Source organism: Silurus aristotelis, assembly GCF_946808225.1.
Source record: "Silurus aristotelis genome assembly, chromosome: 6".
NCBI classification, from domain to species: domain Eukaryota; kingdom Metazoa; phylum Chordata; class Actinopteri; order Siluriformes; family Siluridae; genus Silurus; species Silurus aristotelis.
Window position 1 is genome coordinate 33,144,500 of NC_139579.1, and position 12,742 is coordinate 33,157,241.

At 41.2% G+C, this 12,742-nt stretch overlaps 1 protein-coding gene and 2 long non-coding RNA genes across 8 annotated transcripts in view; 2 read left to right on the forward strand and 1 right to left on the reverse strand.

Annotated features, from left to right (window-relative positions):
• The window catches only part of srrm1 (serine/arginine repetitive matrix 1), a 99,484-nt gene that overhangs the window by 86,271 nt on the left and 471 nt on the right, over nt 1–12,742 (reverse strand). Inside the window, exons 2-18 of one of the 6 annotated variants that reach the window (XM_083544605.1) lie at nt 11,641–11,730; nt 10,769–10,891; nt 10,344–10,468; nt 7,463–7,633; nt 6,340–6,425; nt 6,055–6,243; nt 5,719–5,922; nt 5,485–5,601; nt 5,220–5,374; nt 4,938–5,018; nt 4,593–4,679; nt 4,336–4,480; nt 4,114–4,197; nt 3,652–3,972; nt 3,282–3,525; nt 2,732–2,917; nt 1,757–2,455 (exon numbers count right to left, since the gene is read on the reverse strand). In XM_083544605.1, coding sequence (XP_083400731.1) covers nt 2,444–2,455; nt 2,732–2,917; nt 3,282–3,525; nt 3,652–3,972; nt 4,114–4,197; nt 4,336–4,480; nt 4,593–4,679; nt 4,938–5,018; nt 5,220–5,374; nt 5,485–5,601; nt 5,719–5,922; nt 6,055–6,243; nt 6,340–6,425; nt 7,463–7,618 — 2,067 coding nt within the window. In that variant the 5' untranslated portion in view covers nt 7,619–7,633; nt 10,344–10,468; nt 10,769–10,891; nt 11,641–11,730 and the 3' untranslated portion in view covers nt 1,757–2,443. Of the gene's footprint in view, nt 1–1,756; nt 2,463–2,731; nt 2,918–3,281; nt 3,526–3,651; nt 3,973–4,113; nt 4,198–4,335; nt 4,481–4,592; nt 4,680–4,937; nt 5,019–5,219; nt 5,375–5,484; nt 5,602–5,718; nt 5,923–6,054; nt 6,244–6,339; nt 6,426–7,462; nt 7,634–10,343; nt 10,892–11,640; nt 11,731–12,742 lie in introns of those variants that run through there. The other 5 variants (XM_083544603.1, XM_083544601.1, XM_083544602.1 and 2 more) reach the window with 5 other exon arrangements.
• LOC310727975 overlaps nt 1–12,742 on the forward strand; it is a 72,927-nt gene that overhangs the window by 33,294 nt on the left and 26,891 nt on the right. The window lies entirely within an intron of this gene.
• Nucleotides 1,138–2,303, forward strand: LOC310727984. Its single transcript, XR_014534158.1, has 2 exons — nt 1,138–1,222; nt 1,321–2,303. It is a non-coding gene; the product is annotated as an uncharacterized lncRNA (long non-coding RNA).

Sequence of the window (12,742 nt, forward strand, 5' to 3'; positions counted from 1 at the left end):
AACAAACCGACTCGAGTGACTCAAACCGTTTGAGCAGAAAAACCAGGGCAGGAATTCACAGTGCGGCCTACAAGATTTCTACAAACAAAGACAAAGTGTAAACACAGACAGTGTGTCTGAAAGTCACGCAGATCAGAAGGGAACAGGGTCATGGTGAATGTCCACAGATCAGAAATGTGTGTGCACCACAGTGACCTTTAACCCCTAACACCCCCCCAAAGCCAAAGACAGGTTTTATTTTTCTTTAAGAGTTACAGTTGTTTGTCTTTAGCAATACCATGATCTGTATCTCCGACTGTGGCTTCTCTGGCTGCTGGAGATAAACTTGCTAATCGTATGTATGTTCTCCTGAAGGACACCAAGAGACCTGAACAAACACACATGCGGTTATCTTATCTCTCAGCCAGGCAGGGATCAGATCCTGGTGAGAAACGTGGTGAGAAATTTACAGCATGATAACAACCTTATATTTAGGTCATATTTTTATTTTTAATCATCCCTGGCCTCTGTGTTTTAGTGATTATATTCCTGAAGTTGAAAACACCAGTAAAGGTATTAATGTAACTCCACACACAGATTCTGTTGGGTAAAATATATGTCTCCTACAATCAAACCAAAAGTATTGGGACACCTGACTTTTCAACTCATGTGCTCTTTTTCCAGACTCAACGCTGAAGGCACACGAGTCTATCAGACGTCTTTGGATGCTGTAGAATGAAATTTTGCCTTCACTCGATCTTGGAGACCCAAAACCTGTTCCAGCATGATGATCTGCGTTCCATGGGATGGATGAGTGTGTGGAAGATCTCCTGCTATGGATCTCCAACCCTCAACCCTTATTTGTTGAGCACTTTTAACATGGGCATTGTTCCAAAGCCGTTTTATTGTAATGAATAATTATGAATATTAATGAACACAAGCTACATAGTATTTTATTCTTTTAAATATTAATATAAGATTCCAAGTCTTAACTAGATGTGTTTTTTAAGAGAACTGCATCCAAACATCTGTAGTTGTGTCAAACTTTGTGGTAACAGTTTGGAAAAGAACCTCAACGCCTTGTCCAAATACTTTTGGTGACACAGTGAATTGTTTTAAGTCTGAGCTTTTAAAGGGTGTGTGTGTGTTATAAAACAAGACAAACCTAAGATTTAACCCTTGAACCCACTCTGGAGGGAAAAACCAGCAGTAAATCACTGCGCAGTGAAACAATGATAAGAAGGTAACTGACTCCTTCAGAAGTTCCTGTTATTGTGTCATTTATTATATTTCATAAATCTGTTCATTCTCATCCATCACCCGGCGTCTCCTTCATCACAGAATGGCTCATGAGAAATCACACCTTCAGAGTAAAGCGCCGTCTGCCCTCTTCCTCATACCCGAGCTCACAGGACTATCCAGCGTCGCCATGGTGACCTGAGTTCACGCCTCTCACTTATGGAGAATCACAAACCAGCCTGAACCCTGAAGACATCTCCAACACTCATCCTTCTCTCCTTTGCAGATTTACATACAGTGGCTGTGAAAAGTGTGGAAACACACCGGTGTTTGAAGACACAGGATTTTTTTTTCTTCCATTTTTAGATCATGTTTTTTTATTACAAACAGGCTGTAACATAAAATTGTGAAATTAAATAAACAGATCTGAATTCCCACTGCTGGGCCCCTGAGAAAGGCCCTTAACCCTCAGGCGTATACGGGAGAACCAAGACAATGCAGTAAACATACAAAAATAAAAGACTCGAGACATGATGCTGGTTCGTCTGTTCCATTTAATGTGATTTCATCAACGGCAGAAATTTCATGACAACGTAAAAAGAAAAAAAAAAGAAAAGAAAAGAAAAGAAAAGAAAAGAAAAAGTTACAAAACAAACATCTGGGGGACGAGAAGAAGCAGCGAGGACGTGTCCTTCACTCGTTCCTGTTTTTTTTTTCACAGTGCATGTGTGTGTTGTATGGATCATGCACCCAGGGGGACAAACACACATCTCTAACCGAAAAAAAATATAAAACACTGATCTTATAACCAGGGGAAAGAAAATCTACACGCGAAATCACCCCGTCTCGATTTGAGCTCCAGAATGGAGGAAGAAAGGAAAATGGTGAAGAAAAAAGGGGGGAGGGGGGGATTTGTTTATTTTCTAAACGTTATATTAGTGGCTGAAGAAACGAACATCATGCTGCAAAATTGAACACAAATCAAATTGAGAAAACAAATAAAATGATCAACATCGTGAGTAACCAGTTTGTACATTCTAAAGCTCAACAAAATGGCAAAAAAAAAAAAAAAACACAAAAAGAAAGAGGAGAGAGAAGGAGCAAGTGAGGGTGACTGAGAAAGAGAGAGAGGGTTCTCAGGACTGGGATGGAGACAGCTGGGCTTTCCTCATGGAGCGCAGAGCTTTCTCTCTCAGGTGTTTCTCCAGATCATCCAGACTGTCCTCTACTTCACTCTCTGAATCCTTCAGGAAAGGTAGCATTAATTACAATCTGATCACACACACACCTTAATCACCCTAAACATCCTGTGCTTCAATATCATCCACACTTCTGACACACACTAGCAGGACAAGTTCAGCAAGAAAAAACTCCCTCTAGCGCTCATTTCTCAGTGAAGTCTCCCTCTTGTCTCGATTTTACAAATAACTCGTTTAATAATCAGCTATTTATTATCTGAATGTGTTGAGAAAGCCACACCCACATATGAGCGAATCAGAAGAGCACACTTCACCTTTTTCTGATCGGACTCGGGCTCCTCCTCCATCCGAGGGTTCTCCTGTCCGTCCCCCGCCGGCACAGTCGCTACAGGGCCCCCTTTCTCCTTCTTGTGCTTCTTGTGCTTCTTGTGTTTCTTCTCCTTCTTGTGCTTCTTCTCCTTCTTTTTCTTTTTTTTCTTCCCACCGTCTACGTCCGAGTTCTGAACGATTATTACAGAAAGAAAGAGTGAGAAAAAAAAGTGTGAATGAGAGAGTGAGGGCATGAAAGAGAGCACAACAGAGAGGAAGCAAGGATAAGAAAAGGAAAAAGAGCAAAAAATATAGAGTACGAGAGATTTTGTAAAACAGGGAAAGAGACAATCAGCCAAAAAAAAATGATAGTGAGAAAGAAAAGAGAAAGATGACAAGGTTCAGTAAATTTTCCTCTCATTAGCATATTCATCCATCATTAGCATATAGTGAACTCCCCACATTTATATAATTAGGGAAATGTATAATGGTTGATTGTATTATTAAAAAAAAAAAAAAAAAAAAAAAAAAAAAACCGATGGGGGCAGAGACTACCTTGTTGGGGGAGGGACTTGGAGAGGCACTGCTGGCCTTCTTGGCTGGTGGAGGAAGAGGAAGAGGAGGAGGAGCAGGAGAACCGCTGGCCGAGCGAGCTGGAGAAGGAGACGGGGATGCGGATGCAGCAGCCGGACGCTTGAGAGGCCCGGACGCTGCCGCTGAGGATACTGGGAAACGATCTGGAGAGGCGGAGCGGGAATGAATGGACCGCCTTCTCATCGGCCGTGGGCTCTGAGACCCTCTATGAAAGGGATGGAGATAGACCAAGAGATTTAGAGCTAATAGGACATTTTGATTTCACTGTATGCGATTAGATAAATAATGAAAAAAAAAATCCCGTGAATAAACATTAGTTGACGCCTCTCACCTCTGAGTGTTACGTGGCTCAGGCGTACGCGAGACCCTGCGGATGGCTCTGCCGTGAGAGGGAGACTGCCCCCGGCGCTGCGGAGAGGCCCCCGCGGGTGGGTATCTGCCCTGAGGGCTGCCCTGGCGCCCTGAGGAGGTGGTCATGGGTGGGCTACGGCGTGAGCGTGGAGGAGGAGGAGGAGAAGTGGACGAGCGGGGACTGACGCGCTTCGGGGGGGCGGGAGATGGAGAAGGGCGTCGCTTGTGAGCGGGAAGAGGCGAGGGGCTGTAGCGGCGCTGGATGGGTGGGGAATAGCGGCGGGGAGGCGGCGAGGGAGACCTGTGTTTACAAGAGTTTAACAATTAGCAGCATTCATTTTTATTTCAAACATTTTAAACTTTTACAGTGTGAAAAATATTTATAGGAAATTTTCATTTCTTTGGGGGGGGGGGGGGTGGTGTCTAAAGGTGCAAGTTTTACCTGCGTCTGGGTGGAGGGGACGGTGAACGACGTCGTCTGGGGGAAGGAGAGCGATGACGTCGAGGAGATGGAGAACGTCTCTTTCTGCATAAGTCATTTCTCGTATCAGAGTAATGAAACTGCTTTCCATTTTAATAATAATAATAATTTCGTTCCTTAATAACAGCTACATTTGTTGGTTTAGGACACAGAAATGGCTATTAACATCTGGGAGCACATTACCTTGGTGACGCATCCCTGTGCCGTCTCCTAGGAGACACGGGTGAGTGACTCCGCCTCCTCCTGATGTCGCCATTCCTTGCCGGTGGACCTCTGCCTGGCCGACGTGGCCCTTCATCCTCTGAGGATGAAGAGGATGATCTGGTCTCTTTAATAATAATTAAAAAAAACAAAACTAATTACTACCAAATACTTAATTTGCAGTAGAATATAAACACACACAGACCAGGACAAATGGAGGAAAATAAATTAAAAAAGACCTGAGGATGATTGCTGGTTCTGTCTGCGATATTGCCGTCTCTGCTGGACAGAATCGGCCGCCGCCCCTTTACCCAACTTATCTTCCTCTATAACATAATGCAAATGTTCTGTCAATTAACGTACCATCTTAAAGTTAGATTTTAGGTTAATTACAGACAGAGAAAGGGACAACCCCACAGAGAGAGAGAAAGAGAGAGAGAGAGAGAGAGAGAGAGAGAGAGAGAGAGACCGGGGGACCTCACAGACAGAGGGAACCCCACAGACAGACAGACAAAGGGAGAGAGAGCACGAGCGACCCCACAGACAGGGATAGACAGACAGGGGGGGGGACGACACCCACACACCTGATTCCGATAGGTCTGATCGTCTGGGTTTAGGAGCAGGAGACGGGGACTCGTTTCTTCCAGCAGGTCTCACATTTGAACCTAAAATCCACAAAAGAAAACAGAATTAAAATACATTTCTGTGAGCAATTAATTTATAAATAAAAAGAATAATTCTGCCATTTGTTTTCAAGAGCTTGTAAACTTATATACACATTAATATTAATTAATTAATAAATAAATCTCCCACAAAAAAATAAATAAATCCCAAGTTCTGATGTTTAAAATGGTAGTTATTTGTACCTGAAGGGCTGCGGCGCCTCCTGCTGGGGCTGGAAGATGTTTCAGTGCGGCGTAGTTGTTTCCTGGGCGGTGTGACGGAGATGCGCTTAGCGGGCCTCTTGTTAGGCGAGCGCGAGGACGAGCTGCCTGAGGACGAGCGAGAACGTGAGCGCCTCCTGGGGGGAAAAGAGACGTGAAAAACAAAAACAAAAGAAAACTTTACAACTATTTTCACGTATGACAATCTGCTGGTGATGCAGGTATGCATGTATACAACATGATGTACCTGCGGGCAGGTGAGCGGCTGCGTCTATGTCTGGAAGGTGGAGGTCGTCGGGGGGGACTCCTGCGTCTGGGGGACATGCGTCTCCTTGGGCTCGGTTTGCGCCGGGGCGAGTACGACCTGTGACCAGAGGGGAACTGCGTTACCAAGAGTGTCTGTGTACATGGGACTTCATATTATCCTGTATCCACACACTCACACTCACACTCACACTCAGCGGTCCCCTTATGGGGTTACCTGGAACGTGAGCGGTGGCGTCTCCGGGGTCGGGGTGAGCGAGATCGAGTGCGGTGTCGTGGACGATCTCTGCGTCCGTCTCTCTCCCGTTCCCTCTCCCTATCTCTCGGCTTCGGTTTGTCCTCGGTCTTCGGCGGTTTCTCTGGGGACATTTCCTTAGGAACCTCGGACACCGAATCCAGTTTTGCTTCGCTCGGCAAATCGCTGGACAGGAAGTGAGAAGGAAAAAATTTTAATAAAAAATAAAAAGACTTCAGAACTTTTAAATGCAAACTTATTATTTAATAATTATCTGTGTAGGACATCAGGACTTCTCCGAGCATTCTCCTCAGTCACCTGGTAGAGGAAGCCTCTTGGACCAGTGGTTCCGGTTTAGAGCTCTCTGATTGGTCAGGCTCAGGCTGGAGCTCGGGTTTGTGGACAGGTGGACTGGGTGGGGGGATTGCTGGAGGGCTGGGTTTACGTCTAGGTGAGCGAGAGTGGCTGCGTTTCCTTTCGCGCTTCGGAGGTGAACGAGATTTTCTTCTGGAGATTAAAGGAAATAAACACTGAAATCAGATACAAAAATATAAAAAAAATAGAGAGTAAAAAAAAATAACCAGAGCATCCATTACATCTTACCGTTTGGGACTCCGAGACTGAGCTTTTTCTTTGTTTTCTCTGTCTTTCCGTTCCTCGTCTACCTTTTTCAAAACCGCCAGTGACTCCTGTTTGGGGAATAGCGATAAAGTAGATGCATAAGATAAAAAAACGTGGCCTTTCAAATTGCAGACAATTTCCAACAAAATAACTTCATTTTCAATACTGTGAAAAGGTTTTTTTTTCTGTCACACATGATTCAGATCATCAAGCAAATTTAAGATTGAGTAAATACCAGAGTAAATACAAAATGCAGTAAAAAAAAATAAAAATCTGTTCAGACCTGCATAGCCTTGAGTGAAAAAGTAATTGTTTTTATTTATTTGGAGTGTTAATTTTTTGTTTGTTTGAACGCATGTCTTTTCTCCCCTCGTTAGTTATTAATTGGGTTAATATATTCATATTTAGCACATTTTCAGGATTCGGTACTGTTTTGGGATTATTATTTTTTTTTTTTATAAAATGATTTAATCCTGTTTTACATGGCGTTTTTTTTTTTTTAATCCAGTATGTTTTTTTTTTTTTGTTTCTTTTTTAACATCCTTGAAAAACCTCCAATACTGCTGAAGTCGAAGAATTCTGCAAAGAAAAATGGGCAAAATTCCTCCACAGCCATGTGAAAGACTAACCGCAAATACTTAATTGCAGCTGTCACTGCCAAGGGCGGCACAACCAGTTATAAGGTTCAGGGGGCAATTACTTTATTACGTAGGGCTAGACAGGTTGAATAGCTTTTTTCCCTTATTAATTGAACATTTGTACTCACTCAGGTTATCTTTGTGTATAACAGTGTAACAAATGTGCAAAAATTGGTTGCCATAGTAACTTGGCATGTCTACTCTAATTGGTAGTCACTGCACCAACATGATCTTTATTAACGTGTGCGTGTCCAATCAATTACTTTAACTCCACTCTCTTATCACTGACTTTAAAGTGTCATGTGACTGGTAACGATTCCACAGTGAACATGTTCTATAACCAAAACAAAACTTTTTTTGGTGAAATAAAAAGCTGGACTACAAACTATGAATGATCTTTTTGTGTCTTCTGACACCAGGCCGAAGATGTTTATAACCGAAGAGTGTTTTATACACCCATTTCCGACCTGTCTGAGCTTGATCTCCTCTTTCTTCTGCTCGAGAAAGGCGGACGGGATCCCGGCGATGTTCTCCTGGGCGCTCAGCAGCAAGGGCCAGAGGTCCTTCATGAACTCGCGGGCGTTCTTCCCGTTTAGAAAACCAGTCAGGTTTATCTGCATCATCTTACCGTCTGGATTCTACACACACACACACACACACACACACACACACACACACACACACACACACACACACACACACACACACACACACACACACACACACACACACACACACACACACACACACACACACACACACACACAGAAAGAAAGAAAGAAAGAAAGAAAGAAAAAGAAAGAAGAGAGAGCAGAAAACAGTAGGGAAGTAGGAGCTTAATTAAAACAGCGACCAAGAAAACAAACAAAACGAGAGCACAAAACAGAAAGGAAGGGCTCTGATTGGTCAAACCTAATGCTTACATCACAACCTTCATGACAATAAGATCCCTACTGTTTATTCTAATTAGTTAAAAGCATGCATGATGATAATGATTTCTGGTCTTTAAGAGCCCTCCTTGCAAAATAAATACAAAAATAGATAAATAGACGTTATAATGAGACCAGAATTCCTTGCAATGCAAGACAGGTGAAAAGCTTTGCCCCGCCCCTCCTGCTAGCTCCACCTTCCCACTATAAACTGCTGTGACACTGCAACAAATAAATCCACAATACAGAGTGTTTCTGTAGCGCCACAGTACAGTCCGGATGTCTTCAGTGTGTGAATCCTCGGGGTGTCAGGGGGGAGGCGATGGGAGCGCCCGCCGCTCCCGCACAGACCGGGACGCTCCGATTGGCTCGCTTCCGCCGCCCTACTGCTTGTGACTCAACCACCTTGAGTATAATGTTATATCACTTATCTAAATTGCAAGAGACGAACAAGCAATAATGAGTACACAGGGCATGGAAAAGAAGAAGAAAAATAAGCTTCTTTCTTTCTTTTTACTTTTTTCTATCTTTCAGCAAATTTCTTTCATAATGCAAAGAGCAGAGATTATAGTAAGGAAAAAAAAAAAAGAAAAAAGATCTAGCGGTCTTTAAACCTTCACTATTGGTCTGAACCCAGCTCGCTGAAACGGTACGAATCCCTCATCTGCATTCTCCTGTACGCCGCCTCACGTAAACAAATAACCCGTGGCCATCAGACGTAAATATTCATGTTTATGTTAATAGATTTATAACCACAGCATTGCTGAGTCCTGAGGTTTCTTCAAAAGAGCTGTTTATAAAGTTACTCATTCTAATACGTTTCCATAGAGACGGCTCGTTTACCGAGATTAATCGCTGAAGACAGAGGTTTAATTTTTTTTTATGGAAGGAGTCTCCAATAAAAGACAGCAACGTCTAAGGGTTTTTTTTTGCTACGTTATAATGCCATAGTCTCCATTACAAGGCAGGGGAACTACATTTTTCTTTACTCTATCCCAAGATTCTCTATAGGTCTGTTTAGTATTTATGGAAGGAGTCTCCAGTACAAGACAATGAGATCAGTTTTCTTTCTTTGCTACATTCCAAACTTTTCTATAACTCTGTTTAACATTTAAAGTCGTCTTCAGTGTCAGCGCTGGATGTTTTCCAACATCTATCACTATTTGCATGTTTTATCCTGTTGAGGAAAAGGATGTTTATAATTTATGTTTCTATAATATTAAATGTAACTACGAATGGATCAATACTGCAGCCACTCCAAAACATTACATCAGAATTGCTGCCATCCATACACGAGGACTAAAACCCTTTCGGGGACATGCTGTAACGGGATAATAATCACCTTCAGGGAGGACATCGGGACGCGCACATTTCGACACACAATCCTGATGTTGATTATTTTCCTAAAACCTCACAGCACCGAGAGTTTTATCAGAGAGTATAATAAAAACTCTCAGCAACTCGGACATGTGAAAACAAATACTAACAATGTTTTAAACTGAAGCACTTGTATTACAAAATAGAAACTATAAAAACATACAATAAACCGTCTCAAAATTTAATTCCGAACAAAACTATAGAGTATAAACGTCCATTATATTTTCAAAAAATAAATAAATAAAAATAATGCATAATCTCCGTTTTCTCTCTGGTTCTTTTGAACGGGGGAAGAAAAAAAATTTGAATTTTGTATATAAAAATAAATAAATAAATAAATAAATAAATAAAAAAGGTTTGTATTTGTAATCTGAAATCTTTCCTCAATTTTTTTTAACAAAAAAGAGGAGGGGAAAATATAATACAAAATAACATTAAAATTCAATTATTCAAATTTATTTTTGCCGAGTCAATATATATGTCTTTATTTAATTACTTTTTTACTTCTATATAATAAGTATTCAAGACATATGACCAAAAGTATAAGGACACCTGTGGGTTTTTCCCGACAGAATTGTATGTTGTAGTGTGAAATCATCCTTCACTTGCATTAGGAGACCCAAACCTGCTCCAAAATGATAATTTCCCTGTTCCAGCACAAAGCCAGCTCCATGAAGATCTACTTCACATGGGTTGGAGTGGAACATCTACTATATCTATTGAACCTTTTGGATGAATGTGAACCCTGACTGCATCTGACTTTACTAAACACCCTTCTGTCTGAGCTTTACAGAATTTAGTGGAACATCTTCCCAAAAGAGTGGAATGGGATGTTCAAGAAGCAATGATAGATATTATGGTCAGGTGTCCACAAACTTTTGGCCATAGTGTATCACTATTATTTTTCCCCTGGTCATGTGAGTAGGTCTATTTAGAGGAAGTGTTGCAACCCTGGAAATAAGAAAAAATAATTTATATTACTGGCACCAAAAAAAAAAAAAAAAAAAAAAAAAAAAAAAAACTGCCCTGATCGAAAACTCACCTCAAAGACACAAAGCTCATGATGAAGGACTTGGGGTTCAGCGAGACTTTGGGCTCAGCTGAGATCTAATTAGATGTTGGTGCTATACTTCAGTTGCAAGGAATAACATCCATATTGGTTCAGGCCTTTTAAATCATAAATCACATCATCATTAGAAACAAAGTGCCGGTCAGAAGACACGCTGATACACATCACAGCATCTTCAGAAAGTACCATAACCATACCTTACCAAAAAAAAAAAACCCCATTCCATACCACTTCTTTACCCAGTACTAGCAAATTAAATCACGCGTCACTTTTTTTTTCTTTTTTAAATCTAAGTTAATGTCTGATTTCTGACGCATTGCCTGATCTCAGAAAATAACCCTGGCACACAAAAAGAAAAAGACGACAAACAGGAGGGGAAAGGGGAAAGTGATGGATACCTTCTCCTCCAGCTGGTTGAAGACGAACTCGACCACAACGTCGTCTTCGAAGCCGAGGATCTCTGTGACGCGCTGTGTGATCCATGGTTTGATGACTTCCAGGTTAACTTTGGTCATGTCCACCTGTAGATGAAGATAAAAAATTAAATGTATTCTACTTTTTCAGAACCGAAAAAAAGCCAGCTCCATGAAGATCTACTTTCCATGAGTTGGACTGGAAGATCTCCTGCTACAAAGCTCCAACCCTATTGAACACCTTTGGGATAAATGAACGCTGACTGCACCCCAGGAACCTCCTCATCTCACACAGCTGACCATAACACCCTTGTGTCTAAATTAATTTCCACAAAATCTACTGGAACATCTTCCCAGAAGAGTGGAGGTCCTTATACGAGTAAAAGTGAAGGTCCAGAAGACCACTGTTCCAAGAACTGTGTTTAATCAGGAACCGTAAAAGAAACTGAAGCTCAAGAAGAACCATGAAGGGACCAGGAGAGGATGAGTTGAGATACAAGGTTATGCTTCAACCACTAGCATCTTTACAGAGAAACATGGTGGAGGCAGAATCCTGGACTGGATTATGCTTGTGGTCAAAATAGGGGGTAGGATGGGTTACCCCCCAAATACAATGTTTCAATGTTAAAGGTCAAGTCAACATTCATATCTGTTTAATGCAAAAAATATGAGTCAACAAAAAACCCAAAGGACCGTAGAGAAGCATCATTGAAGCTTTAAGTGGGTCTACAGATGACTGATCTGCTGACAAACAATACATTCTGTCTGAGAGTAAAACCGTCTGCAATAATAACAGTGTGTGTAACTTTTACAAAGCGTTCCATTAGACGGCGAGAACAAGCCGGATCACATCGCACCTTTTTCTCCAGACATTCTGCGAACTTCAGTTGTTTCAGCAACTTCTTGTGTTTGTTACTGAAGCGGTTATCCTGCTCCGCGCTGGTGCCCTGCAAAACAGAGGGCGCCATTACTTACTAACACCAGAACATTAAAGCACAGAGTCAAAATCAAGCCGAACGTCGTTACAATGCCACATGTGATCATTCCTGCTTATTTCTGTGTGCGCTTCAGTTTATAATGAGAGGGGACGATGACAACAAGACACGGAGTGAGAGACAGAAAGAAAGACAAGAAGACAGACAGCAGAGGTAGAAGAGACTGATGGAGGAAAGCAGAAGACAAAGCAGGAAACAGAGGGGATAGAAAGAGAGAGAAAGACAGAGCAGAGATAGAGGAAAAGAAAGAGGGGAAGAGAAACCCAGAATAGAAGAGAGATACATGGGAGATAGAATGATGGACAAACAGAGAGATAGAGACAGACAAATAATGAGTGCGTGTGAGAGAGAGAGAGAGAGAGAGAGAGAGAGAGAGAGAGAGAGAGAGAGAGAGAGAGAGAGAGAGCGCACATGAAAGTGGTCAGAGTTTTATTCCTTTTACACCACAGCAGTTTACTATCCATTTATTATTTATTAAAAGTTGTAGGTCAGTGGTTAAGATGTTGGACTTCTGGTCAGAAGGTTATAAGTTCTAATCCCATCACCACTAAGACCCCACAGTCCTGATTTGCCTCATAATCTCAAACTACTATTATATATTATATATATATATATAAATACTAACATTTTAATCTAAAATCAAGTATTTAAAAGCTGCATTGTTTTTAATTTCAGAATAATTTCAAAATAATTTTTAATTTAAATTATTTTGATATGATTTAAATTAAAATTAATTAATAATAAATATTTCCCACTGGACATTTCCACCATGTGTCCCATCAACATCAGAAACTCAATCCTGATAATAACTTGAGGGAATAAAACATAAATAAATATTTGATTACGGTATAAATTTGAGATAATATATTTATTTTAATAACAGGTTTGTAGTATAATTTGTAATATAATTAATCCCGGATGAACTCAACCATTTCGCTCGTTAACAAACATCTATTAACACAAA